General features: G+C 44.9%; 1 protein-coding gene across 4 annotated transcripts in view; it reads right to left on the minus strand.

The window, feature by feature from the left end:
• KALRN (kalirin RhoGEF kinase) overlaps window positions 1-17,282 on the minus strand; it is a 683,571-nt gene extending 666,289 nt beyond the window's left edge. For 3 of the 4 annotated variants that reach the window (XM_055084895.1, XM_055084874.1, XM_055084870.1), the window contains exon 1: window positions 16,885-17,282. In XM_055084895.1, coding sequence (XP_054940870.1) covers window positions 16,885-16,957 — 73 coding nt within the window. In that variant the 5' untranslated portion in view covers window positions 16,958-17,282. The remainder of the gene's footprint in view (window positions 1-16,884) is intronic. The other variant, XM_055084868.1, reaches the window with a different exon arrangement.
• Window positions 17,283-25,490: the final 8,208 nt, after the last annotated feature.

Raw genomic sequence — 25,490 nt, forward strand, 5'->3', positions numbered from 1 at the left:
TACCTTTATTTGGAAAAAGCAAAACTGACTAGAACCGGTCATTTTAGGAGGCTGAAGAGACCCGGAAAGCAGATCCTAGCAAGGTAAGAGGGAACCCAGATCCATGAGAGGCCCCTAACTCAAACATTAGTCATATTCACCAGACAGAAACGCAGGCGTCAGCAGTGCAGCTCTGTAAGTAATCCATCACCACCCATCGCCCTCCTAAAGCTGGGAGCTCCTTGAAGACAGAGACTGCGCCATGCTTCCCTCTGGACCACAGTGCATGGGATGTAAGAAGCGCTCACCAAATGCTTGCTGGAAGAATCAACAATGCCGCGCTCTCGCATGCTTACATGCACATAAGCGCATACATGTATGTAGACAGAATCCCAGTGAAGGCAGTCTTAGAAGCCCCATTTCTAAACTTTTTCCCCAAAATTATTGTTTTAACTAGGGTAACACTGTTTAAAAATACAATGTATTTTTCTCTCTTGCATGTCCTTACATACATTTAACCTCTCCCTTACTCTGTCAGAAGCATCTACTTGCCTCAGGGAAGATCAGGATAGTTTTAGTAGCAGGCAAAGAGAAAGCGTCCATGTTCAGCTGTTGACATCCTGGATAGGAATTTTTTTAGTGTGCAGCTTGAATTCTCAACACATTCTTGAGGTGTAGGAATCAACATATCAAGCTCCAAAATGGGTGTACTTGACCACAGAGATCATTCTAAACCAAAGGTAAAGAGTACTCAAGATGCCACATTAGGGAGATCCTTGCTACAAGAGAAGGAGAAGAAGCCCTCTCCCTCAAGCATCAGCAGAATGTGGCAAAAATCCAGTCTAGGAGATGGGACACCAGGGTCCCAGCTTCCTCCTATCTACCACCTCAAGGCCCAACCAGGGTTTGGGGTGAAGGGGGCAGCTTTAGAATATAACATCTCAATAGGTGTGAAGGCACCTGAGAACCCTAAGGCCACTCCTGAGGAGGCTGCAGGCCTCTAGGTCAACAGCTGCCATTCAGTTCCATACCCTGATCCACACGGTGTGGAGGTGACGGGATGAAAACACAGCACTGGCCAAGTGGGTCTCTAGTTAGGCAAGCCAGGTGTAGAGGTTCTGTCTTTTCATAGTTGGCACTGAGTAAGCTGGGTATCTATATATTTCTTCATCCCCTGATGATGGCACTCAGAGATGCTTAGAGAGCCACTGACTAGGCAGAGGCCTGGGCTCAGGACTAGGAGGCTGCCATGTGCAGGGACTTTGACCCCATAGGCAAAGAGTCAAGACATGAATGTTAGTGCTGGGTATCAGCACAATACCCCAGAAAGCAAGACACCAGTACAGGGATCAGATCAGACCAGACCAGCCCCCATGAAGCAAAGATCAGGGGAATCCAACCATCATGCCATGGCTCCAAGCACCCCTCTCCCCCTGCCCCCGCCACTATCACCACAAATTCACAGGTGCACCTCTACACACCCAGACCCAGAGAAGTGGGAAAACAGAAGAAAATCGCAGTGAATGAGAAATTTACCTGAAAGAAACTGTCATTCAAAAAGACCAATCAGGGAGGAGAAAAAAAAAACAACACATGACATACTATAAACTAGCCAAGTTGGGGTGGAGGGAGATTAGCTCCACATTAGAAAATTTTAAAAGCTACATTTTCTTTGCACGTCCGGATGATAAACAGTAACTGAGCTGCAGTGTCACCCATCAGAGAGAAACCCACAGCCATTCTGGGCAGTTAGATGAACCACTCTTCCACTCTCACACACGTCTCTTTTCCAAAAGCAAATGGAACATATCATGAAACGTTTCAGTCCATCTCTAGGGCTACCAATTTCCTACCAGACATGAAAAAATGTACAGCCTCAAACGCGGTATGGCTGTCACTCCCATCCGAGCACCCTAGCTCAGCTTTCAACCACACTCAAAACTAAGGGAGACCCCAGAGAAATGCAGCAAACAAAAACCCTTTTCATTGAGTCAGCAATTTTATTTGTCCAAAGCATTTTCCTTCTATTATCTCACTTTATCTCATACTACTCCTATGATGTATGGCAGGGCAATTATGTTTACCTCTTTCTTCAGATGAGGAAAGACAGGTTCCATCTGTAAAAACAGACATTTTAACTGGCTTAGCCAAGTCACAGAGATAATTAGTGGTGGGCAGAATTGGAAACCGAGGTCTCCCAAATCACATCGTTGAATTCTTCTAGCCAAACACAGACTATGGCTTTTGCACACACAACCTAAAGCACTCCCATACCTGTGGTATTGGAATTAACTTTCACTCAAACCCACAAAACACATGTGGCTTTTTTTGGCTAATTGTGACTGCAAATCTGGCTCCTAAGTCACTTAAAGGCATACAGCAAAAAAAGCCAAGAATGGCCTCTACCATTTATTTAAATGTCATTAATAAAAGCGTCTGTAAACATTGCACAGAAAATTAGCCTCCGGAGAACAGGACTGGCTGTTCTCCCTCCCTCCTGAGGATAAAAGCAGAAGAAACATCCTGATCCTACGGCTGTCTCACAGTCACCTTTGAAAACGATCAAATAATGGGTGACCCTTCTTGCTACTCTTTGGACCAAATAATGTCCCAGAACAAACACTGGTCCTCAGAAAAGTTGGTTTATAAATGTCGATCATTAGGAGAATGGTTAAATAAAATGTGGCACATCCACACAACAGAATGTAACACAACTCTTCAAACAAATGAGGTAGAACATATGCACTGACATGGAAAAATGTCCATGATTATAAAGTGATAAAAACAAATTGCAGAATAATAGGTATAGCATAATTCTCTTTTTTGTTAAAATATTAAAGAAAGCTATGCATTTGTATAAACACATATTTGTATATGTAACAAGTACATACGTCCATTGAATTTATCTTAACATCAGGGAAAAGGAGGGAGAAAGAGCATTCACTTTTTTTTTTTTTTTTTTGCGTTATGCGGGCCTCTCGCTGCTGTGGACTCTCCCGTTGCGGAGCACAGGCTCCGGACGCGCAGGCTCAGCGGCCATGGCTCACGGGCCCAGCCGCTCCGCGGCATGTGGGATCCTCCCGGACCGGGGCACGAACCCGCGTCCCCTACATCGGCAGGTGGACTCTCAACCACTGCGCCACCAGGGAAGCCCAAGAGCATTCACTTTTAACCATAGATCCTGTATTACATTTTGTGTAACTATTTCTTACAACAGTAAGTGTCAATGCCTTTACCCCTCCAGACAACCAACAAATCCTCTGTCTTCCTACGTTACCCCATGTAAAGGGTACTGGCTTATGAATGACTCACGTTGCTCAATAGATACGTGTATACTGACATAACATACATTTAAATTAACTGGGGAAAATGGTTTCATTTAGGAAAAAGTCTAAATGTCTAAATAAATGTTCTATGAAGTATAAGAAAACCAAATCTCTCTAAATGAAACATTATTTACCACTTACTTAAATTGTCTTTTAGCTTATAGACAATAAACACATATTAAATGAATCAATGAATGAGTGAAATTCCCTTTCTGATTGACTTCCAATTAGCCATTTTTTCCTATACTAGTCTCCCCTAACCCAACAAGACCATAAACTCTTCAGGAACAAGGACCATTTGTTACCCACCTTTAGCAGCCCCCTTAGTATCTGGCATAATACTGGGCACACTGCAGACACTCAGTCAATATTGATTAGTTGGTCCATTTGAATGTTTGAACTTCCCTATGTGGATTTTTGCAAAAGAAGGGTGCGCTTCTTTAGTTTTCCAGTGTCTATGGAATATTTGTAAACAAGCAATAAAAGGGATCCCCTCTAATTAATCTAGAATAAACAAGAGTTTTTAGCTATATTTCACGGTAAATATTGATTTCATAGGTCTTTTTGTTTAAGGTAGAACTGCCTGTCCACAAAAAAAAAAAAAAAAAAAAAAAGATTTATTTCCTTAGCATAATGTTTAATTATAAAACTCCCGGGCTTCCCTGGTGGCGCAGTGGTTGAGAGTCTGCTTGCCGATGCAGGGGACGCGGGTTCGTGCCCCGGTCTGGGAGGATCCCACATGCCGCAGAGCGGCTGGGCCCGTGAGCCATGGCCGCTGAGCCTGCGCGTCCGGAGCCTGTGCTCCGCAACGGGGAGAGGCCACAACAGTGAGAGGCCCGCGTACCGAAAAAAAAAAAAAACAAAACAAACTCCCAATGACCTTACACACCAATAAATAGCTCTCTAAAAAAAAAAGTCAAGGCAACAAATACTAATCAAGCAAGTATCTGCAAGGCACTAAATTGAGTGTTGAGAAGAAGACAGACAATTCCAAAACAAAAGGTACAGCCTACTTGGGGAAACCAGACATGACCATTTTCCAAGGTAGGGCTTCCAAAATGTCTTGGAGTCATCAATGTTGAGTAAAGTTCTGGTAAGAGACTAGTGTCCAAACAAGTCTGGTGCACACCTCACCTCCACCTTGGACTTCTCATCCAAGTCACCAAATAAGGACTCAAGAATCCTCTGTTTTCACCTCTACTCCAGAGGCTCCAGGGCTGAACAAGATGCAGAAGTCTGAACACCTAGCCCACTGTGAACTCAACTAGACAGATCATTCTTTTTTTTTTTTTTTTTTTTTTTTTTGCGGTACGCGGGCCTCTCACTGTTGTGGCCTCTCCCGTTGCGGAGCACAGACTCCGGATGCGCAGGCTCAGCGGCCATGGCTCACAGGCCCAGCCGCTCCGCGGCATGTGGGATCCTCCCGGACCGGGGCACGAACCCGTGTCCCCTGCATCGGCCGGCGGACTCTCAACCACTGCGCCACCAGGGAAGTCCCAGATCATTCTTTAATGCAATTCTCACTCAATTCTCCAGAGAATGGATCCAATCCATCTCCTCTCTTCGTAGGATCTCAGCACCCCTCAGTCCTTCAGATGACCTTGGTTCCCAATCCCAGAGAAGACTGAGGTCAGTTTTCTTAATGAGCTTAATAAGGGCTCTACCATCTGACCAGTACATGTGACCTGAAAACCACCTGGTCTTTTCCCATAGCCACAGAGGAAGAAGTACCCCTCCATCCCAGAGATAACCTCCTCGCCTGGGAATTCTCATCCTTTGCTGACTTTTGAAGAAGCTGGTGCCCATTCTGGTACCCCCCACACACACACATACCACCTTCTATCACCTTCAGTGTCTATCACTACCTCCTCCCACGGTTTTTTCAAACACTCAAAGATTTTTCTCTCTCTTTAAAAAACAAAACAAAACAAAACTTCACTGGACCTGATAACCTTTAAAAAAATTTTATTGAAGTATAATTTCCATGCATAAAATTGCACATATAAGTCTACAACTCACTGAAAGTGCACAAACAGATCTCACCTATCATCAAGAAACAGAAGAGTACCAGTACTCCCAAAATACCCCTTCAATTACCATCGTATTAGTCTCCTTACTTTTATTACCAAACCTCTTCAACAGTGGTCTATTTTCGTTTTCATCACCTCCTCATCTATTTCAGCATAAACATCCCCTCTTCAGTGAATCCTCGCCACACGCATGCAGGTGAGGTTGTTGATCTTTCATTATGTTCTCAATGTACAGCATGCAATCCTTTGTTTGTGTGTCAGGCAACCCCAGCAGACTGTTACTCTCCATGTGGGAAAGATGATTTCTAACTTGCTGGTGTAGCCCCAGTGCCTGGCACTTATTAGGTTCACAGCTGGTGTTTGATACTTGAATGAATGAATGCAAGCATGAATGAAGAGATCCACTCACTTAAATCTAGTGTTTGCTGAAATTGATCAGTCTTTGTCCAGTTCTCATCAAAAGTAATCATGATATTTAGCTGTCAAAACTCAATGGCTAGGACCACGAAGAATGACTAAAAAATTATACTATTCCAATAGTTGGTTAAGCATTCTCTTTATATCCAAGTATTTGAGCCTGTTATGTGCCAGTGGACTGGGATACAGAGAAGAGACAACATCTTGCACCCACCCTACAAATTAAAGCTGTGACATCACTCCCAATGGCACTCTGTCCTTCCATGGCCACAGACCCAACATGGAGTCCTGCCAATCTTTTCCCCTAACTGCTCCTAGAGATACTCCTCCCTCTCCCCACAATCTTCTTTCCAGGAGCATAAGAAGTCAGAGACAGGAAACCCCCCAGGAGCCCCAGACCCCTCCCCCAGTCCCCTTTTGTCACATCCAATTAACCATCTGCCAGTCTCCTGGGTCTCCCTCTAGGCCCACTGTCCAGCTGCCAACTGAACACTGTGTTTCCCCACCCCCATTCCCCATAGATGCCCATTGTCCCCAGGCTGCAGGGTAAGAGTGTAAAAGGCAAGGGGTGTAGGCACATTCCCAGACCCTGTCTGCCATACCCTGGAATAACTGTAACTGCAAGCTTAAAAATCACATCCCTACCTAACGATGCACAAGGAAGGGAGGAAAGGAGGAAAGAAGGAAGGAAGCAAGGGAAGGAGGAAGGGAGGGAGGAAAGATGGGGAGGGTATCGCAGGGGAGGGGAGTGGAGAGAAGGAAGCAAGCTACTGAAGCATAATTTTCATGATTTGGAAAATCTAACTAGTAATATGATTATATATATAATATAGTTTTACTAGTAATATTATATATAGTCATATTCTATTACTAGTAATAGAATCCCATTTCTATTGCTATTTACAATATGAATGTAACTATCACAATCTATAACTACCAAATCAAGTGATCCTGATAGGTAAGATTTTTTTTACCCATTTTACTCATGAGGAAACTGAAGCTCAGAGAGGCTATACCTTGCACAAGGTCACACAGCTAGTAAGTTCCTGTTCTAAGACTCTATGATTCTGAAACTGAGCCATACCTAAGGAAACTCCCACCTCCTCCTGCTCTCGGAAATATAAACCCAGTCCCCCACAGCCCACCTTTTGGTAACAGGAACCCCTGGATTCCTACTTCCATCCCCTAGAGGGCCATATAAGATGCCTCACTTGATGACAGTTCTTGGGTTTGCCCCTAAAATGAGAGCTGAAGGGAGTACTTTGGGGCCAAAGGAATGGGTGTGCTCATTGGCATCTTTCCTCTGGTGTGAAGGGTTCCTCTTCATGGAGGAAAATGGGAAAAAGGCTCCTCCATGACCCCTGGTCTGCTTCCTCTTTCTTCTAGAACCTCTAGAGGCATTAAGGAAACCGAAAATTCAAGAGCACATCCATCCCTCACAGAGACAGTACCCGATGGCCAGGCATGTCCCCTCCTCAGGAGGCTGCGCCTACACCTTCTTGTCTGAGTCCTCCTCCTTCTGTCCTGTCCTCACTCACCCTCCACCCCACCCCCCAACTTGCCTTTCTGACTCACACTCTGTAGGAAGTGATTCTGCAGACCCCTCTACAGCCTGAAGCAAATCCACCCCAGCCTGCAAAAGGAAGCCACTAGCACTTCTAAAAGGATTGCTATTTTGGAACCTCCCAGCCTTGCTTTCTAGCTTCTCTGTCCAAGGGGCCTTCTAGAGCCACACCAACCCAGCTCACCCATTTCACAGCTGCCTTCGGCTTGAACTATCCGCCCCAAGCACAGGACCACAAGCTCCTGAGTCTCCAAGCCAGCTGATGCTCTCTGTGCTGAGGCAGTTGACCAAGCACATGGTGCCCTCAGCAGAGCTGCTGGCCAGCCTACTACGTTACTGAAGTCCACCTTCCCCCAGTCTCCTCCTCTGGCCAAGGCTCACCCCCCAGCTACCTTGAGATCCACCCTTACAGGCTCATCCAGGATCTACGTCCTTCAACTGCTCCTCTTTTCTAAATATTCATTCCCTTCTCCAAGCCTGCCTTCTCCCTCCTCCCCACCCATAGGTATTCACAGATCTTCCCTACCTAAAAAAATCCTCCCCTCAACTCTGCTATCCATCTCCAGCTACCTTATTATTTTTAACCTTCCCTTCACAGCCAAACCTTTCCAAAGAATCATCTATATGCACTCCCACCACTTCCTCCCCACCCACTCACTCCCCATTTCCCTTGAAATTTGAATTCCACCTCCCATACAAGTGAAACTGTTATTTCAAAGGTTACCAGTGATCTCCCAGTTTCCAGAACCCACAGGGTTTGCTCAGTCCCCCTCTCCCTCAACCCCTCTGCAGCATTAGACTCTACTGATGACCGGACTGTTTCCAAGCCCTGCTCTCTCCTGGTTCTCCTCCAGCCCTTCACTTGAGTCTACAGCTCTGTCCTTGGCCCTCTGCCCTTAAGTCTCTATATGCTTTTCATTTATTATCTCATCTATTCTGATAGCTCCAGCCACAACTTCTTACGGATATCTCCCAAATCTATATTTCAGTCTCTGGCCTCCCTCCAAAGCTCCAGACTCCCTCCGCTATCTGCCTACTGAATCAACACCTCCCTAAGCTATTTCACTGACACCTGAAAAGCAACATGTCCCAAAGTAAATTCCCAAATCCTGCCTCCCCACAGCTGCTCCTCTTCTTCCTTAACTCCTAATTTTCATTTAGGGTACTTCCATCCTCCCCAGTCCCCCAGCTCTAAGAGCTGGAGTAATCTTTGAGTATTGACTCTTCCTTAACACCTCTACATCCAGGTTACCAAGTCCTGTAGACGCTACATCCACGAGCTCCCTCATATCCATCCCCTCCTCATTTCCACTGTGCCATCTCAAGTTCAGGCCCTCCTAACCTATCACAGTGGTCTCCCAATCCAACCCTGGCTAGCAGTCCCTCCCCCATTCCAACTGACCCTCTGCAGGGCTGCCAGATTTATCTTCCTCATCATGTCACCACCCCATTCAGAAACTTTTAGTGGCTCCTGAAAGCTAACTGCAGAAAGACCAAACTCCTTGGCCTGCCATTCAAAGCCCTTGATTATCTAGGAGTCCAATAAATGTTTAGTAAATGAAGCAGTCAATCAACTTGGTCCCTACCCCCTTCTGATTTTTATCTCCCATTGATCCTCCACCTGAATCCTCGAAGTCACACAAACTGGACCACTTACTGCCCCCAAATATGCCATGGATGGTCGTGCCTTTTTCTAACACTGTTCCAATACCTTCTGCCTTCCCCATCCAAATCCTACCTATCCTTCAGGTCTCAGCTCGAGAAGTAGCTACTTCCTTGAGAACACAGTTCATTTGCCACTTTTCACTCTCCCTGTTTATCCCTCATATCTGTGTTTTCTAGCTAATAACCAGCTCCCTTCTAATAATGCCATGGGACAGAAGGGGAAGAGACGAAGCTAATTCTCCAACAGTTTCTTCTTTACTTCCCTGTATTAATTCCTCTGTTCTCCCAGCAAATTCTTTCTGTTCCCTCACTCCTCAGCAGACACGATTTCAAGCAGCTCTATTGATCCAACAGCCCTGTGGCTGTCAATCATTTCCTAGTTATTTTGCTGCCAGTCATTCACACTCAAAGGCATGGCAGGAGGAGTCTGAACTGCACGCAGACAGAGAAGGAGCAGGAAGGGCCTGATTCATGGCACCCACCTGAGGCTCAGTGGAAGCAAGAACACCATTCTCGCTGGGCTCCTCCAGATGGCATGGGGCCATGTGGGCCAGGGTCTGGGGAACTGGCATTTATATACTTTTGTGGAGGAGGAGAGAACAGGAGTGCCCTGATTTGTTGTAAGGAGGGTGCCCCATCCAGTCCCCTTGGGAAACCAAATTGAGAAGGATTGAAAAATGTCCAATGAAGGTCAGATTAAATAAGATAATACTTGTCAGAGGTGGTACTGAGAGTAATAGAATGTTTGATTTGGAAGGAACTATCTACACATATTTGGATAGAATTGTACAACTTATAAAGACCTTTCACACACGGTATCATATTTGAGTCTCCCAACAGCCCTATAAGGAAACTGGGTGGTGGGGCGCATTATCCTCATCTTACACAGATGTTACTCACTTGCCCAAGTCATGCAGATAAGTAGAGAGCAAAGGGGAGGGTTCACCTCCTGCTCTCTTGCCTGACCTTTTTGGCCTCTTTCACAGGCTTTTTCTCCCTTTCCCACCCCTTAAATTCAAGTGCTCCCTGAGGGGGGTACTGTAATTATATTCATTTTCCTTCCTGCTCTATATTCTTTCTTGCAATGATTTTATACACTCCCAGAGCACAGTACATGGCTGCACTAGGAACTCGATAAATATTTGTCAAACAAATGATTAAATTAATGAATGAAAAAGAGCTGAGGCCCAGATCCTAGCCTTCTGATTCCACCCAGGCTCCTGCACACCATCGTGACGCCTCTCTAGCACCCCTGCCACCCCGTGTCAAAAACCCTGCACAGTACCCCTTCTGGAGATTCCCTCAGTCTCTGTGCCATCACCTTCACTTAATAATAAAAACAACAGGAACAGCTAGTATTGCTTGGGCTCCTAATGTGGGTCAGAAACCACTAGATGCTTTTTACACATGTTTTTCCTATTTAATCCTCTCAACCTGTGAAACAAGCATCCTTGGTCCCATTTTGCAGAAGACTGAGGATGACATAGATTATTTAATTTACCCAAGATTCTGCCCCTGGTTAGTGCTGAGCCTATCTGATCCAAAGCCCATGGTCTTCTGGCTATAACCAGGGTTTCTCAGCCTCAGCACCACTGACATTTGGAGGCTGAAGAATTCTTTTCCTGTGCATTATAAGATGTTTAGCAGCACCCTAGACCTCTACCCACTAGATGCCAGTACAACCCCCTCCCTGAGCTGACAACCCCCAAAAATGTCTCCAGACATTGCCAAATGTTTCTTGGAGGACAAAACATGCCTCCCGTTGAGAACCACTAGACTATACCATGCTGCCCATCTCCAGAAGTAAACTACCAAGTTCCAGAACCAGAAAGAACTTGGAAAAGTGAAAGTGTTCATTCTCCAACGTCTAAAAAGGACCTCTAGTTCACCTGTTCTAGTGTTTTATTGACACCGACAGTCAGGAATATTTTTTGTCACTTCTCACCTAATTTCATTCTGTAGCTTCAGTTTATTCCAACACCTCTTCCATCCCCAAGGGATTATCAAATACAATTGGACAGAATGTGCCAATAATTGAGTTATTGATGATTGGTGGCACAAGGATAAAGCAAAGCCCCCCAAATATTATGGAGGTGTACCTAAATGTTGTTGATATGTTCTAAAATATAGTAATGTAGAAATAGCCTTCCCTCTTCAGAACAACAAAGTCCTCTCAATACTCCATCAAAAGTTCTTGGGAAATGGCGTGACCAAAAGCCCAAATCATGATGGGTGTAAGTGGAGGAGAATCAAGAAGGAACGGTAAATATTGAATTAAGTGTTATGTTTACATTCTGGAGCATCAAACACAACATCAAAAAGAGATGTTTTCCTTTGCTGCAAAAGAGAGCTCAGGAGGTAAAAGACTCTACTCCTTCTAGGTGCCTGGCAATGCCCAGACAGGGTGGTGATATTTACTAAAAAAAACTGCACACCCACATAGGTTGTTATTCCAAGTCAGATCTGGACCTGACAATGTCCAGTTCTCTGTCTAGGTGGGATGGGGTTTTTATCTGAGAGAAAAGTCTAAAGAGTTGTACACTGAATACCAATATATCACCACCTAAGTTCAGCAACTGCTTATATTTTGCTGTGTTTGCTTTATCTGTACAGTGGGGAGAGAGTTTGTTTTGGTTTGGTTTTGGTGAATCACAAGCTTTCTAAAAGATCTTTTAAAGAACAAATCACTTCATTGTATGAAAAGGATAAAAACAATACAATACCTCTGATGAAGTGAGACAATGAGTATAGACAAGTGAGTGTTTAAGGAATTCAGAGGAGAGAGTTGGTCTTGTGAGCTATGAAAGCTTCCAGAAGAATGTGTGTTAAAGTCTTGAAGAATAAGTTGCATTTGTAGAGTAGGGGTGAAGGGGTGGATGATTCAAAGGGAACATGAGTCAAAGTGCCCTTGGATGGTGAGAAGAGCAGGCTGGCTCTGAGGTGTGAAGGACAGACTTGACCCCGAAGGCACTAGAAAGTCACTGTAAGTTCATAAACCAGGTGTGACGAAAGTAGTTCAATCTCCTTTAGGAAGTGCAATCTGCCTGCAGATGCCAATTGGAGTGGGGGTGAGAGAGCAGATTCCAAGGGCCAAGAATAAAGGCTAGTGAGTCCATGAGCACCATAATGGGTCTCCTGGCCTAGGGCAGAGGCCCTGCAGATGAACAGCATGGGCTCACTATGAAAGGTAATAGAGTTTGTTAGAAGATTGAGATTCCTCAGAGACAAGAGCAAGGTGCTAAATATCATGACTAGGAAAGGGAAGGTGCCACTTATAGGATTAAGGAAGACAAGAGGAGAAGCTAGTTTAGGGACTTGGAAAGACAGAGTTGAGTTTGAGGCTGACCAAAGTCCAAGTAACAGCAAACAGTCCAGTTAAAAATGTCTGGACTCACAAGACCGAAGCTCAACAGAAAAAAGATATTTCCCCATCAATCTTATTAAATTTACCCTCTGAATTTTCTTCCTTTGAGTCTTATAGAAGGAGGTTTCTCTTCTGCTCACCAAAGTCAAGATTTTACTTTCACTAGGGAACCTCCTCTTGTCTCACCTCTTCAGGTATCTAACTCAAAAATCAAGCAAGCATCTTCAGTTCTTCCTGCCCACAATCTCTCTCCCTTCCACATCCAAACCTGTTCTGACTCTCCGACCAAAAAATGAAAACCCCTTTTCTTGGTACTAACATGCCATCTGACTAGCACCCAAACTCTTTTTCCTTTCACTGGTAAACTCTGCAAGTAATTGATTCCTACCCACCACCCCAAATCCCTACTCTGAATGCCTCTTCTAATACTGTGCTCCCAAGATCTCATAGTGGCTTTCTTTTTATCACATCCAGTGACACTTGCCCAGCACTCCTCTTATTCAACCTGTCTGCAGCCTGTCATCACATCAGAACCCATGCTGACTCCCTGGGGTCTCCAGGATCAAGTCTCCTTTGCTGCCACTTCCTAAACAACAGTTTCTCCCCCAAATTCTAACTTTAGCCCTCTCCTCTTCCCTCCACCCCCTCCCTCTGAGGGCTGATGCATTCACAAAGCTTCAGCTGCAGCGAGCCTTGATTCAGGAGGCTTCCAAGGCCACAATGCCAGCCCTAACCTCCCACCTGTGCTCCTGTCTGGAGACCCATATCTCCCACAAACCAACTCCACCTGGATGCTCCTCAATCACCTCTAATTTTCCACATCCAAAGCTAACAGCATTATCTGCCCTGCAAAACCAGCTCCTGTCCTCAACCAGAGTGCTTCAGTCAGGACACTGTTGGTCCTCTATGCTTTTAACCCAGCTACTCCCATTATTCTCAAGGGCTTAATTTTCTTTCCCTCCTACAACTAGTTTGTCAACAAATACCCACATTTCTGCCTTTGACAATGTCTCTCAGAGTGGTCCGTGAGTCCCCGTCCTTTCTGCCACCAACCCAGACCAAGCCCCTCTCCCTCAGTTCCAGATTACTTTTGCATTTGGCTCCTTTCTCTCTCTTTCCACTTCATCTATCATATGACCCCCAGATTAACCTTTCCAAATACCACTTTCTTCAGGACATGCCCTTGCTCAGGAGCCTAAAGTGACTCCCTATCAGTCCTGAATCAAATCCAATCTCCTCCCTTGGGCTCCCAAGATTCTCCCTATCTGGCCTTGCCCTACTTACCCAACCCTGTTTCCCATTCCTCCCTACCCTACACCTTCTACTCAGTCTTCCCAGGATCCTCAATGTCAATGCCTCAACCTCCCTGAGCTTTTGCCCATGATTCTCTTCCCACCCTCCATCTCCCCTTCAAGGGCTACCCTCAGTTCCACTCCTCTGTAGTTCTGCCAACTTTTTATCTTATAGCACCATAATGTTCAGCAAGTAATTAATCTCTAATTGAGCAGTAATTGTCAATCTTCATTTAAAAGCTCTTGGAGGGTAGAAACCAATTTGAATATTTCTTTTGTATCCCATAGCACCCTGGACAGCAGAAGGGTCCTAGTAGAAGCTGAAAAGCCCTTGTTGGTTTTCTATTCCAATTGATTTCTATTCCCAGTTCTGAGTTCCCATATTTCCCCTCCTCTGCCTCATAATCATGATCAATAAAATTATTGTGACACACTTTCCCAGGCGTGGATCAGAGGATTCCCAGAAAGATGACACAGAATATACCAATCTATAAGAATAATGGTGGGGACAGGGGGTGTGCATGGGTGTTTCTTTCTGTCCGTGTACATGTATGGATGTAGGAGGTGGGGAATGTCAAAAGAACTGAAATACCAAAATAATCAGAAGAGGACAAGTAAAGAACCAAAACGACAGAATAATTTGAAACATGCCTAATTAGAGGCACAGTATGCCAGGGTTTTGACAAAGCAATTGCCAGTCTGGTCTTTGTGTATGCAAAATTTTCCACCAGAAAGTAGGGGGTAACCCTGGCACTAGGGACTTTGAAAATGTGTTTGAAGCTTTTTCAATTGTTCAACTAAATAAATTTATAATCTGTCCAGCCTACCAGGTGTAGCGCTATGTTCCATAAAGATGGGGACTCAGAAGGGAGACAGTTAAGGAATATGGCCTTTTCCAGGTTTAAGAATCCCCAGCAAAAGCCCAGGCTAGAGACTGGAAGGGGCTAAGATCAGGAAGCAGAGCACAGAGGACCATCAGGGTGGGTGGTGGTCCTAGACCATACCACAAACAGTCTGCACCCCCTCTTACAACTTGTTACAGGCCGTCAGTCATTTCCAGCCTTATGCGTTGAAGATTTCACCCTTCTCTGATTCAAAATGCACATCAGACCTAGGCCCCCCTAAACAAGTCTGCCTGAGGAGGAAGAATATCCCCCAAGAGGATTCCATAGGAGAGGGACCCAGGCTGCTATTTACTCCGAGATTTGAGCCAGGGCTAGACAATGTAAGCCCCATGTTGTGTTTTGAAAGGCCCTGGGAAAAGTAACACATTGGACCATTATAGGCCATTAACACCATTAACACTGTGTGAATTCATTTGTCAGAAATTAGCAAGCCTCCAGAAACTGAGATCTGCTCCAAGGGCCTGGGACAGAGAATAAACAGGATCTAGTGTTTGGATGGTAGAAAAGGGGAAGGAGGAGTGGATGCCAAAAGATAAAAGTGGGTCCAGAAAGGGAAGGTGGGAAAGCTCACACTTCAAGAGTTTTCCCCAGAGCTAAGAAAAGGCAGAGTTTTGTGCCAGGTGGGAGGCAAAGGGTGGATGGTAGGGGTGTCAATGAAGACGTCCTGGTGAATGTTTCCAGGTATCACTTAGCCCCCAGAACCTCTCCCCTAGATAATAAACTAAGGTTATCAGGTCAGGCACCTCTTTAGAATTCATGCTTTGGTTCCTGGGCTGTGTGAGTGAGTGAGTGAGAGAGAGAGAGAGAGAGAGAGAGAGAGAGAGAGAGAGAGAGAGAGAGAGAGAGAGAGTGTGTGTGTGTGTGTGTGTGTGTGTGTGTGTGTGTGTGTGTGAGAGAGAGAGAGAGAGGGAGAGAGAGAGAGAAAGGGGGGATGGGGAAGGTGTATATTAGAATCCACATCTGGGGAAAAGGAAGGAGGGAGGCAAGGCTGAGCCCTGAGAAGCAGGATAGGATAACAGGGGCTCCCTCTGTTTTCCCCCGGTCCTGGCATCAGCTCCTATCCTCCAGCTCTTTCCTCTTCAGACCAACTAGAAAATGAACATATGGGCTGACCAAGTCTTGACTTCTAAAGCCACAAGTCTCCCCAACAAAGCACCCCACCCCTTCCCTCAGATGACCTCCAGGGCAAGGCAATGAGGTTAGGAAACAGATGGGTGTGCAGGGAATCTTCAAAGCCAACCTGCTCTTTGACCCCATCAGTTCACGTCCTCCAATCCAATTTACAGAAAGAGGGGAGCTGCCCAGGGTCCCCATAACTTACTGGACTCTTTGGGAAAAAGATTCCAGACCACATGGTTCCAGACATGGAAGATGGGGAGCTCTACCTACCGAGCTGGTGGAAGCCACAGGTAAAGAGGAGATGGAGAAACCCTGGTCATCAGAGAAATGGGGCCACAGGTGGTGGCAGATGAGGGTGGTCGGTTCTGCTCTGCGAAATGGGCTGTGTAGCCAAGGAACATGAGGAGCTATAGACCTGGGGGCTGGGAGGTGGCAGGGGCCGAAAACAGCCGTTAAGGCAGATCTGGTGGGGGGGCGCGGTGCTCTACATACCACAGGCAAGCAAAGATTCAGTGGGTGTGTATGAGGGGGACGCTAACTCACACTTCCAGGAATGAGTGATTCTTATGAAAAGCTCATCCGTTTCCAGAACTGGAGAAGAGGAGGACAAGGAGGAGGTCCCAGGCGCCCACCGCCCTCCCTGCCGGGTCTGCCTCTCAAGTCTGAGACGCTGGCTCCCCACACGCACCAGGCACTACAGTCCTCGGTCCGCCCCGCTCCCGACTGTCAGTCTGCAGCCTGCGCGACTCCCGGTCCCCACTGTCCCTCTTTGCACATCGGGGCCGGGGGCGGCCGGCCGGAGAAGGGGTGCCGGCCCAGGGCGGCGGGAGCCGGGCTGACAGGCGCTGGGGGGAGGGGGGAGCCGAGGGAGGGGCGGGGGACGCCGGTAGCCGGAGCGGCGCACTGCAAAGTGATCCAACATCGCCCCATCCCCGCGCTCCGGGAGAAGGCGGCCCGAGGGGACCACCTCTCGCCTCCCCAACACAGACTCCCGCAAGTGGGGTGAACGCCGAGGGGCGCCAAGCTCCCAGCCCCCACCCCTCCCCAAAATGCAACCCGCATTGCCATAACAAGAATCTCGGCCACTCCAGCCCCGGCGACGAGGGGCACTGCCCGCCAACACGCACACCCCAGCAACAGCCCTCCTTCCCCAAACTTGTCCAAGACGCCGCATCCAGGGCAGCAGCCCCCCTCCCCAACCCCCCGCGCCCTGCCCAGCTTACCTGTCCGGAAAAACGCGTCCACGTCCGAGTCGGCGGCTCCTCCTTCCTCCGCTGCCCCCTCCGGGGGGTTCATGACTGGGGGAGGGCGTCCGCGGGCAGCCGGGGGCCGGCGAAGCCTGGGGCCGAGGGCTGCTCGGCGCCCTGTAGGCGGAGGGCGCGGGGCGCAGCGGCCGCGGCCGCAGACCCGGAGGACACCGGGCTTCAAGGGCGGGCGGCCGGCCGGGGCGGCAGGGCTAGGGCAGAGGACGCCGAGGCTCCCTCAGGCAGAGGCGCGCGGCAGGCTGGGGGCGCCTGCTGCCGGCTCCCCCATGGTCCCCCTTCCCCGGGGGAGCTGGCCGCCTGCGGTCTGGCCGGGGCCGGGGTACGAGCTGCCTGGGCGCCCGCTCTCCCTCAGCAGCGGCAGCTGGCTCTCCTCCTCGCCCGTCTGCCTGTCTCTATTGTTCAGCCCTGCTAGGCTCTCCTCTTTATTTTTCCTCCTCCCTCCCACCCTCCCTGTCTCTCTACCTCCTCCCTCCCTCGCTCGACCGCCCGCTCGCTCTCAGCCTCCCTCCCTCGCTCGCTCTCTGGCTCCCCCTCTGGCTCTCTCCGCCGCCGCCGCCGCCGCCGCCTCGCAACTCCTCCCCCGGCTCCCGCTCCTCCGTCCCAGCCAACAATGACCCGGGCAGCGCCGAGCTCAACTAAAGCTCCGGCCCGGGCCGGGGGCTCGCAGCGGCCCCCCGGCGGCGCGGACGCCTCCCTCCCCCGCCTCCCCGCGCCGGCCTCTCCGGGAGCCAAGCCCGGGCCCCGAGCTATTGTTCGCTGCTGTGCTAGGCCGGCTTCCTGAGCCCCGCAGGAAAAGCGCCGGCGAAGGAGGCGGCCGGGGAGGGGGCGGGGCCGCCGGGCGAGTCCCGGGCCACCGGGCGCACGCCGGGCTCGCCGTGGGGGCTCTGGCGCCCCAGCCTTGCGCGCTCAGCCTCGCCCCTCGCGCGGTCCGGGCTCCGGGCCCCGTGGCCGCCTCCTCCACCCCACCCCGTTCCCAGGTGTGAGAGGGCCCGCCCCCCCCAAGCTGCGTGTCCCCCAAGCTGGGCTGATCCGTCCCTAGAGGCTGGACTTTTCTCCTCTCCTTCCCGACAGGCTCTCTCCAGTCTTCTTCACCTCCTGAGCCTTTCGCATTTTCCTCACCAACTCTCCTTAGTTCCTTTCTTTTTTAGCTTTTCTCTTCCTTTTTCCCCTTTTCAGCGCCCCTTTAAACATCTCTGCCTGTCGCTGTGACTCTTTGTCCAGTTCATTCCTATTGCGATGTGTCCCTATCTTTCCCTCTGTGACTCTCTTCTGTCTCTCATTTGTCTCTGTCCTGCCTCGGTACTTGGCCCGTATCTCAGCGCTCCTCTTGGACAGCTGTCAAAACTCCCTAATCCCCCGGGCCTTCTCTGTTTTGTTCTTCTCCCTCTTGTGAATGGAGAGATCCAGTTGGCCAGGAGAAAGGAGGTGTTACAGCAAGCTGAATTTCAATTAAAGTGGGGAGTGGGGCTGGGGAGGAATGGGGAAGACCTCAAAAAAGAAAGCAGATGCTGTATGGGGTAATTAATGCAGTGATTGCATTGTGCCAATTGGTTTTTTAAGCAATAATTAAACAATAATTAGCCAGTATTCTGTTTATAGTCCTAGTGACTGCGAAGCTTACAAAACAGAGGCTCTTTAAACCTGAGTACTTAATGTGGTGTGTTGGGGGCTGTTGCTGCTGCCTCATCCAGCCAGATGGAGAGGCTGTGGCCTGACCTAGTGTGTTAAAACACACCTCACAGGAAAACCAGGTCCTAGTGTAAAACTGATGGCCTGCTACCCACCAGCCAGATCTCCTGGATCTATCTTCGCTGACCACCTACTTGGTTCCATCTCTCTCCAGGTCGAAGCACCTGGAACCTTTCCAGATCTATTAACCGGCTAACTCTAACAGCAAACAGGATTAATTAAATATGTTTTTAGTGAACGCTTTCTGGTTCCGTGCACTCCTTACTTTCTCTACTGAATGTCACAATTTTTTTTTCACCCATTGAAAAAAGTAAGTACAGTTGCTGGTCTCCAATCTTGGCTACATGTATCAGACCCTGTTTCTTAAAAATTAATAGAGACTCTGACATCACAAGTTCATTGCCATGAGATCTAATTCATCTGGTCCTAATAGCCTGAACTGCCTTAAAGTAGCCACATGCTCCCTTTCTTACCACCTTCCCTGACAATGAAAGTACTTCTCATTTGTCTTTTCTAAATTTTGCCTTCCCCTTTACCCTGAGCCGAAACCCTGGCCTGCACTCCCACACATGCACATGATGGCAGAGCTGCTATTAACTGGCACCATCGTGCAGATAGAGAACCAGAGGCCTAGCAAGAGCATTAGCTTATCCCAAATTCAGAAGAAACATAACATGTTTAGAGAAAGGTTCATATTAAATTTTCAAAAGATGTGGACCAGAATGGGGAAAAACCTTATGTAATGACACAGAATTTTTTGAGAGGAAATTTCTATTAAGATTTTAAATGTGTCTATTAAGCAATTTCTATTAAGGTTTTAAATGTTCATAGCTATATTAATATCAGACAAAGATTTCACAGCAAAAACTGTTACTAGAGATAAAGAGGGACATTTCAATTCATCAACTTCACATAACGATCCTAAAATTTTTTGCATCTGGGAGAATTTCAAAATATATGAAGCAAAACTTATAGGACAAAACAAGGAGAAACAGACAAATTCAAAAGTATAGTCAGAGATTTTAACATCTGTCTCACTCAATAATTGATAAGGAAACAAATCACCAGTAAGGATATGGGAGACTTGAACAACGCTATCAACCAACTTAACTGACATATACAGAATACACCACTCAATAACAACAAATATACATTGTTTTCAAGTGCACGGCTATCAGCTGCATGAGATAAATTATATGCTAAGCCATAAAACAAGTGTTGATAAATGTAAGAGGATTAACATCCTGCAAAGTGATATGAAAATTATACCTCAGCTGTTTTTTTAAAAAAATCATACAATGTTCTCTGAGCACAATGAATTAAACTAGAAATTAATAACAAATATATGAAAAAATCCCCCAAATATTTGAAAACTAAAAAAATAACCCATGATCAACTAAGAACTCAATGGAGATATCAGAAAGAATTTTTAACCAAATAAAGATGAAAAAACATCATATAAAAATCTATAAAGTAGAGCTAAAACAGTACATAGAGGGAAATTTGTAGTACCAAAATACCTATTTTGTAAAGTCTCAAATCAATGATCTCCTGTTCTACCTTAAGAGCAAATGAAATCCAAAGCAGAAGAATAGAAAGTTTAAAAGATTCAAGCATAAAGAAATGAAATATATAACAGAAAAACAAAGGAGAAAAATCAGTGAAACTAAAAGTGAGTTCTTTGAGAAGATAGATAAAATTGACAAACCTCTAGCCAGACTGCAATAAGAAAACAGAGAGAAGACTCAAATTAGTATTATTGGGCTTCCCTGGTGGCACAGTGGTTGCGCGTCCGCCTGCCGATGCAGGGGAACCGGGTTCGCGCCCCGGTCTGGGAGGATCCCGCGTGCCGCGGAGCGGCTGGGCCCGTGGGCCGTGGCCGCCGGGCCTGCGCGTCCGGAGCCTGTGCTCCGAAACGGGAGAGGCCGCGGCAGGGGGAGGCCCGCGTACCACAAAAAAAAAAAAAAAAAAAAAAAAAAAAAAAATTAGTATTATTAGCAGAAATAAGAGAAGTGACATCACTATAGATTATAGACAGGTAAAAATAATAAGGAAATATTAATGAACAATTTTATGCCAACAAATTTGACAACTTAAAATGGACAAATTCTTTGGAAGACACAAACTACTAAAGCTCACTCAAGAAGAAATAGATAACTTAAATAGCCATATATCAATTAAAGAAATTAAATTTTTAGCTTAAAAGCTTCCCACAAAGAAAACTCAAGACCCATATGGCTTCAGTGGTGAACTCTATGAAATATTTAAGGAAGAAACAATACCAATTCCATACACACTTTTCCAGAAAAAGTGAAGAAGAGAGAATATTTCCCAACTATTTCTGTGAGGCCTGCAGCATTACTGTGATGCCAAAACTAAACAAAGACCATGTAAGAGAAAAAAACAAAACAAAACTACAGACCGCTATCCTTCATGAACATAGAAGCAAAATTCTTAATAAAATTTTAGCAAATCAAATCCAATAATATGTAAAAAGGATAACACAACATGACCAAGTGGGTGGATTTATATCAAGGAGGCAAGATGGATTTAACATTTGAAAATCTATCAATATAATTTATCATATGTTATGGATTGAGTTGTGTCCCCCAAAAAGATATGTTGAAGTCCTAATCTGAGGTACCTGTGAATGTGACCTTATTTTGAAATAAATCTTTGTAGGTGTAATCAACTTTGGATGAGGTCATTAAGGTGGGCACTAATCCAACATGACTGGTGTCCTTATAAGAAGAGAAAAACTCCATGTGAAGACAGAGACACAGAGAAAACACCATGTTACAATAGAGGCAGAGATTGGAATGATGCAGCTGCAAGCCAAGGAACACCAAGAATTGATGGCCACCACCAGAAGCTAGGAAGAGGCAAGGAAGGATTCCACCCAGAGTCTCAGAGGGATCATAGCCCTGCTCTGTCACCTTGATTTCAGACTTCTGGTCCCCAGAACTGGAACAGAATAAATTTCTGTTCTTTTAAACCACCCAATTTGTGGTACTTTGTTATGGTAGCCCTAGAAAATTCATATACCATATTTAAAAAGAAAAACCATATGACCATTTCAATAGATACAGGAAAAGCATTTGACAACATACAACATCTATTTCTGATCAAAACTCTCAGCAAACTAGGAATTGAAAGAACTTCCTCAACTTAATAAATGGCATCTACAAAAAACCTACAGTAACATTATACTGAATGGCAAAAAACTAAATGCTTCCTCCTAAGATCAGAACAAAGCAAAAATATCCACTCTCACTCCTATTCAACATTGTACTGGATATTCTAGCCAGTACAATAAGGTAAGAAAAAGAAATTAAAGGCATCCAAATTGAAGAGGAAGAGGTAAAACTGTCTTTATTCATAGACAACATGATTGCCTATTTAGAAAATCCATGAAATCCATCAAAATGTCACTAGAACTAATAATGTGTTTAGCAAGATTTCAGGATGTAAGACCAACATTTTAAAATAAATTGTATTTTTATACACTAGCAATGAAGATTGTAAATGGAAGTTTAAAAGCATCACTATTTATATTAGCTTGGAATAATATGACATATGAAGGCTAAATCTGATAAAAGATATGCAAGACCCTTGCAGTGTAAACTATAATATATTCTGAAAGAAATTAAAGAAGACTTAAGTAAATGGAGAGTTATACTGTGTCATGATCAGAAGACTCAAAATGCTTAAGACATCAATTTTCTCCAAATTGATCAGCAGATTTGATGCAATCCCAATCAAGATTCCAGAAGGTTTTTGTGTAGATATTGACAAACTGATTCAATGCAAAGAAACTAGAAAGCCAAAACGACTAAGAAAAAGAGGAAAAAAGTTGAAGGACTTACACTACCCAATTTCAAGAATTATTATAAAGTTACAGTAATCAAGACAATGTTATGTTGGTGTAAAGATAGACAAATAGATCAACGGAATAGAATGGAGTACAGAAACAGACCCACATATGTATGGTCAATTGCTTTGCAACAAAGATCAGAGGGAATTCAGTGTAAAAAGGAGAGCCTTTACACATGGTGCTTGAAAAACCGAAAATCTATATTAGTTTTCTATGGCTGCTATAACAAATTGCCACAAACTCAGTGGCTTATAACAACTCAAATTTTATTATCTTACAGTTCTGGAAGTCAAAAGTCCAAAATGGGTCTCACTGTGCTAAAATCAAGGTATTAGTGGGACTGCATTCTTCCTGGAGGCTCTGGGAGAGAATCTGTTTCCTTGCTTTTTCCAGCTTCCAGAAGCCACCTGTATTTTTTAGCTTTTGTCCTCCTTCCTCCATCTTCAAAACTACCTATGAGCCTCTCACACTGCCATCTCTCTGGTTCTCCACTTTTAAGGGCCCTTGTGATTATAGTGGGCTCACTCAGAATAATCTAGGATAATCTCCCTATTTTAAGGTCATCTAATTAGCAAACTTAAATCCATCTGAAACCTTAATTCCTTTGTAATTTGCTGTGTAACCTAACATAATCACAGGTTCTGAGGACTGGGAGGTAGACATCATTGGGGAAATGCATTATTCTATCACAATATCCATATTAAAAAAAAAGATGATTTGGATCAATATTTCACACTAGATACAAAATGGATCATAGACCTAAATGTGTTACCTAAAACTATAAAATTTCTAGCAGACATTGAAGAAAATCTTTGTGATTTTGGTAGGCAAAGATTTCTTAGCTATGACACCAAAAGCATAATCCTTAAAAGGAAAAAAAAGATAAACCTGACTTCATCAAAATTAAGAGGTTCTACTCTTCAAAAGACATTGTTAAGAAAATGAAAAGACAAGCCATCGGGAGAAATATTTGAGAGTTACATATCTGATGAAGGGTTATACCCAGAATATTTAAAGAATTCTCAAACTCAAAATAAGAAAACAAACAACCCAGTTTTGAAAAATTGGGCAAAAGATTTGAATAGACACTCACCTTAGCAGATAATACGGATGGCAAATAAGCACCTGAGAGGATGCTCAACATCATTAGTCATTAGGGAAATTAAAATCACAATGAGACACTACAATCTATATGAATATCTAAAATAAAAAGACATTCATATCAAGTGTTGGTGAAGATGTGGAATAACTGGAACTCTCATACACTTCTGGTGAGATTATTAAAGGATACAACCACTTTAGAAAAGAGTTTGGCAGGTTTTTTTGGTTTGGTTTTTTTGGTTTGGTTTTTTTTTGTTTTTTTGAATTTTATTTTCTTTTTTTATAGAGCAGGTTCTTATTAGTTATCTACTTTATACATATTAGTGTATATATGTCAATCCCAATCTCCCAATTAATCCCACCACACCCCTGCCACCCTCGCTTACCCCCCTTGGTGTCCATACGTTTGTTCTCTACATCTGTGTCTCTATTTCTGCCTTGCAAACCAGTTCATCTGTACCATTTTTCTTGATTCCACGTATATGCATTAATATATTATATTTGTTTTTCTCTTTCTGACTTACTTCACTCTGTATGACACTCTCTAGGTCCATCCACATCTCTACAAATGACCAAATTTCATTCCTTTTAATGGCTGAGTAATATTCTATTGTATATATGTACCACATCTTCTTTATCCATTTGTCTGTCGATGGGCATTTAGGTTGATTCCATGACCTGGCTATTGTACATAGTGCTGCAATGAACATTGATGTACATGTGTCTTTTTGAATTATGGTTTTCTCTGGGTATATGCCCAGTAGTGGGATTGCTGGGTCTGGCAGTTTCTTACATAAACATGCCCCTATGTTATGGCCCAGCCATTCTTGGTATTTACCCAAGAGAAATAAAAGCATACATCAATGCAAAGACTTGTACACACATGTTCATAGCAGCTTTATATTTATAATAGCCAAAAACAGGATGCAATCACAAAATTCATCAAGTGATGAGATAAACAAATTGCAATATATTCATAATACAGAATACTACTCAGTAATAAAAATGAATGAATTATTGATATACCAACAATACATGGATAAAATAATTATGCTGAATGAATAAAAGTCAGACCAGAAGAGTCCATAATAAATTATTCTACCTATATAAAATTATCAGAAATGCAAAGTAATCTATACTTATAGAAAAGTGGATCTGTGGGTGGAGATGACCAGAACAGGAGACTGGGAGGGCAGGAACAAGAGGGTAGGATTATGAAGAGGAACAAGGAAACTTCTGGAGATGATGGATATGTCCTTGATTGTGGTGATGGTTTCATGGGTGTATGCTTAAGTCAAAACTGGTCAAAACTGGTCAATTATACCTCAATAAAGCTATTTTTTAAAGAAACAATTTTTTTAAAGAACAGGGTAAAGCTGTAACTACTATATACAAGGATATAGTAGTTCTCTTGAGGGGATTATATGGGATTTTTATGGACTATAAAATATATATATATTTAAATTTTCATAATATGTATTCTTTACAATGAGGAAAGAGAGAGAGAGAATCACGACCTGGGGAAACTTTTCCACACGGTGCATAAGAATTCAGGGTGGAGGAAGGAGGAGAGATGTTCAGGACCAAGTATTTAGAAAAAACTCTCAAATAATTTGACAGACACCCCCTTCTCTCCACCCCTCTTTGAAGATTTAAGGAGGAAGGGGACAGGATGATACAGAAGACTAGATGGAAGAATGATGAAGCGTATTGTGCCCCAGAAGCCTTCAGAGTGTCAGTGACCTGGGTTCTCGGACTCCTTAATCAATAGAAATTGATAACAGGACAGAAGAGGAGTTCAGGCAAGGCTTTTATTGGGACTGATGCTGCAGCACGAGGGAGCAAGAACAAGTAACAGGTGCCCTTGCTTTTTCCCTGAGGCAGAGGCGAGCTGGTTATG

This window comes from Physeter macrocephalus, chromosome 1 (genome assembly GCF_002837175.3).
Source record: "Physeter macrocephalus isolate SW-GA chromosome 1, ASM283717v5, whole genome shotgun sequence".
Classification (NCBI taxonomy): domain Eukaryota; kingdom Metazoa; phylum Chordata; class Mammalia; order Artiodactyla; family Physeteridae; genus Physeter; species Physeter macrocephalus.